A 3,298-nucleotide genomic window follows, 5' to 3' on the forward strand; every position below is an offset into this window, starting at 1 on the left:
TTTATAACCAGTGTTTTGAACCTTGCATCTGGTAGATTGCTTGTTTTCATTTTATTTATTTATTTTTCTGGGATTTTTTTCTGTTCTTTCATTTGGATATATTTTTTTTGTCTCCCCATTTTGGCAGCCTTCCTCTGTTTGTTTCTATGTATTAGGTAGAGCTGCTACGTTTCCTGGACTTTGTATGGTGGCATTAATTAATAGTGTCCTACAGGGTCCAGTGGCACAGCTTCCCTGATCACCTGAGCCGGTCACTCCAGGAGAGCTTCCCAGCTCCCCAGAGTGGGCAGTGTACATCTTCTTGTTGTAGTTGAGCATTGATTGCTATTGACACCTCAGTGGGAGGAATTTACTTCCAGATCAGTCAGCTGTGAGGACTGGCTACCACCACCATGGAGGATCAGCTGTGCAGGCTCTGACACCATGGAACGGGACTTACTTCAGCTGGGCTCTGATGCCTTCTGAGCCTGCTTCTTGAGTGTGTTGCTCATGAAGGCAGTTGGGTGGTACTTTGATGTGTTCTGAAGCTGTCCACCAAGTGTGCTGACTCTGGGGCCTCCAGGCAGGAGCTGGCCAAGTTTGGGGCCACCTGGCATGAGCTACAAAGCATTCTGAAGATGGCTGCTATTTGTGCTGGGCTTGGAGGTGCCCAGGAGAGGCCAGCCTGTGAACCAAGGCTGGCTGCCACTATTGTCAGGCCTGGGCCACTAAGTGAGAGGTATGACACATATCAAGGCCAGATGCACTTATTTGAGAGATTTTAGAAAAGTCTGAAGCATGAGCCAAGAGAGGCCATTTGTATGGAAAAGCCACTGGATATGCATAGATGGGCTGCAGTTGGGTGGGGCAAGGTCTCAGGGAATAACCAGGGTGGGTTTAACAGTGTTAGCCACGTTGATGAAGACTCAGATATGGCATTGTCTGCCAGCTCCTTGGGAGGAGGGCTCAGAAAAGGAACAATGACCTCTGCCAGCACTTATATCAGGAAAAAAGTTGTTCCTTCAGCTCTTGTCCAAATGCCAGGCAATTAGTTCCTCCTCATAGGTTCCTGCACCATTTGAGCTGCTGTCCCAGCACTGTAGCTCAGAGCAAGTAAATCTGTTCTCCTGTGGGCCCCTTCAAGAGGAACACTTGGGACTTAAGCCGTTGTCTGTCTCACTCAGCCACAATCCCTGTTGGATTTACAGCCAGAGATTATGAAGACTTCTCTTCATGGTTTGGAACCCTGGGCTGTGTGGGCTGGTGTGGGGCTGCAGCCCAGATATTCCTTCTGATTTTTATCTGACACACGTGGATGTGGGACCACCCCCTTCCACATCTCCACTCCTCCTAACAGTCTTTTTTTCCCTTCTGCCAGTCTCTGTGTGGTTGTGGAAGGAATCAAGTAAAAAAAAGTCAGACAATAAAAACTACACTTGCCCTGACCGGATGGCTCAGTTGATTGGAGCATCATCCTGTACACCAAAGTGTTGTGGGTTCGATTCCTGATCACGGCACATACCTAGGTTGTGGTTTTGATCCCCAGTCAGGGCACATGCGAGAGGCAACCCATCAATGTTTTTCTCTTACACCATAGTGACAGAATTTAACTTGAAAAAAATCCATTTGGCACCACTGTATACAAAAGAGGGCTTTTCAGTTCCTGTGATTTCTTCAGATGACACAGACTTTAAAATTTTTTTCTCTACAACAGCACCATAAAATACATAGCTTACAAAATGATTTATTTAGTACAGTGTAAAAATGAAAGGGTCATTATATGTCGTATTTGAAATAATCTGCTTTTCAGGTAATTCCTTAAACATGCTAGCATTCTAAGTAACTATGAAGGATGGCTGATTGTAAGCGTCAACATGGAGAAAAGTAATAAGTGAACATGTACTATTTCCCATTCTTAGCTGTAGACTGGTTTACTTGAGAATACCCACATTTAGTGCTCATTGTGTATCATTTTTGTGTAGTTGATTCTTGGCCCTTAAGCTGTAGTAAACCAGTAAATTTTTTTTAAAAAATATATTTTATTGATTTTTTACAGAGAGGAAGGGAGAGAGAAAGAGAGCCAAAAACATCAATGAAAGAGAAACATCGATCAGCTGCCTCCTGCACACTCCCCACTCGAGATGTTCCTGCAACCAATGTACATGCCCTTGACCGGAATCGAACCCGGGACCCTTCAGTTCTAAGGCTGACGCTCCATCCACTGAGCCAAACCGGTCACAGCAAAACCAGTAAATTTTTAAAATAATAAGTTTATGAATTAGACTCTGGTGCCATGTTGGGCCTTGAGATTGTGTCTGGATTTTCATGGTAGATACACATGATGTTTTAGCTTAGATGGCCTGCTTTTTGAGGCAACTGAAGGAACTTCTAGGAAACAAAATCACTCAAGTCTCCTTGAACATTGCCATCGACCCTCATGCTTATCATATTTTAGCTGACCAGAGAGCAGATTAATCTTGAATCATTCTGTATATTTGGTCAAAGATTTTGAATTTTTGTATTAAATAGTGAGTTTAAAAGAAAACACTCTTCTTAAAATGAACCTTTAAGAGTAAAGATTTAAAATTTTGTATTTTCTGAAAACCTATTATAATCACTAAGCCTTTCAATTTAAAATTTCTGTAGTGGTTTTAGAAATTACCTTATAATTCTGGAAAAATACCTTATTATAATTCAATTATGTGTTACAAGTGACATATATTTGGCAATTAAGTATTATTCATATCTTGTTATACAGAATAATAACATAATTTTTAAGATTTAAATATAATTAAAAGAACCAACCTCTTCTATCTCCCTTTAAAAAAATAATTTTCTCAAAAAATTCTCTTATAGGTAACAGAAATCCAAGACTGGAGTGCATCAAGCCCACATAGCGCAGCATATGTTCTCTGGGATAATGGTGCTAAGAACCTTTACAGAGTTGGCTTTGAGGGCATGGTAAGTCGTAAGAACCACACAAAAAAAATATTTGATGGATGAAAGAAGGGAAATAATTGTATTTTTGAATTTTTTCTTTTTTTAAAAAATGTTTATTTTGCATCCTTTTTTTCCTTTATTTTTTAAATTTTAATTTAATTTTATTGTTTAAAGTATTACAAATAGTAGTACATATGTCTCTTTTTTTTTTCCCCATTGACCTTCCCCCGGCCTCCTCACCCTCCGGCATATGCCCTCACCCCACCCCCACAGCGTCTTGTGTCCATTGGTTATGCTTATATGCATGCATACAAGTCCTTCGGTTGATCTCTTACCCCCCTCAACACTCCCCAGTCTTCCCGCTGTACTTTGACAGTAT

At 41.0% G+C, this 3,298-nt stretch overlaps 1 protein-coding gene across 1 annotated transcript in view; it reads left to right on the forward strand.

The window, feature by feature from the left end:
* MIB1 (mindbomb E3 ubiquitin protein ligase 1) overlaps window positions 1-3,298 on the forward strand; it is a 90,892-nt gene that overhangs the window by 7,362 nt on the left and 80,232 nt on the right. Inside the window, exon 4 of the mRNA XM_015562719.1 lies at window positions 2,836-2,940. Coding sequence (XP_015418205.1) covers window positions 2,836-2,940 — 105 coding nt within the window. The remainder of the gene's footprint in view (window positions 1-2,835; window positions 2,941-3,298) is intronic.

Source organism: Myotis davidii, unplaced genomic scaffold (assembly GCF_000327345.1).
Source record: "Myotis davidii unplaced genomic scaffold, ASM32734v1 scaffold96, whole genome shotgun sequence".
Lineage (NCBI taxonomy): Eukaryota > Metazoa > Chordata > Mammalia > Chiroptera > Vespertilionidae > Myotis > Myotis davidii.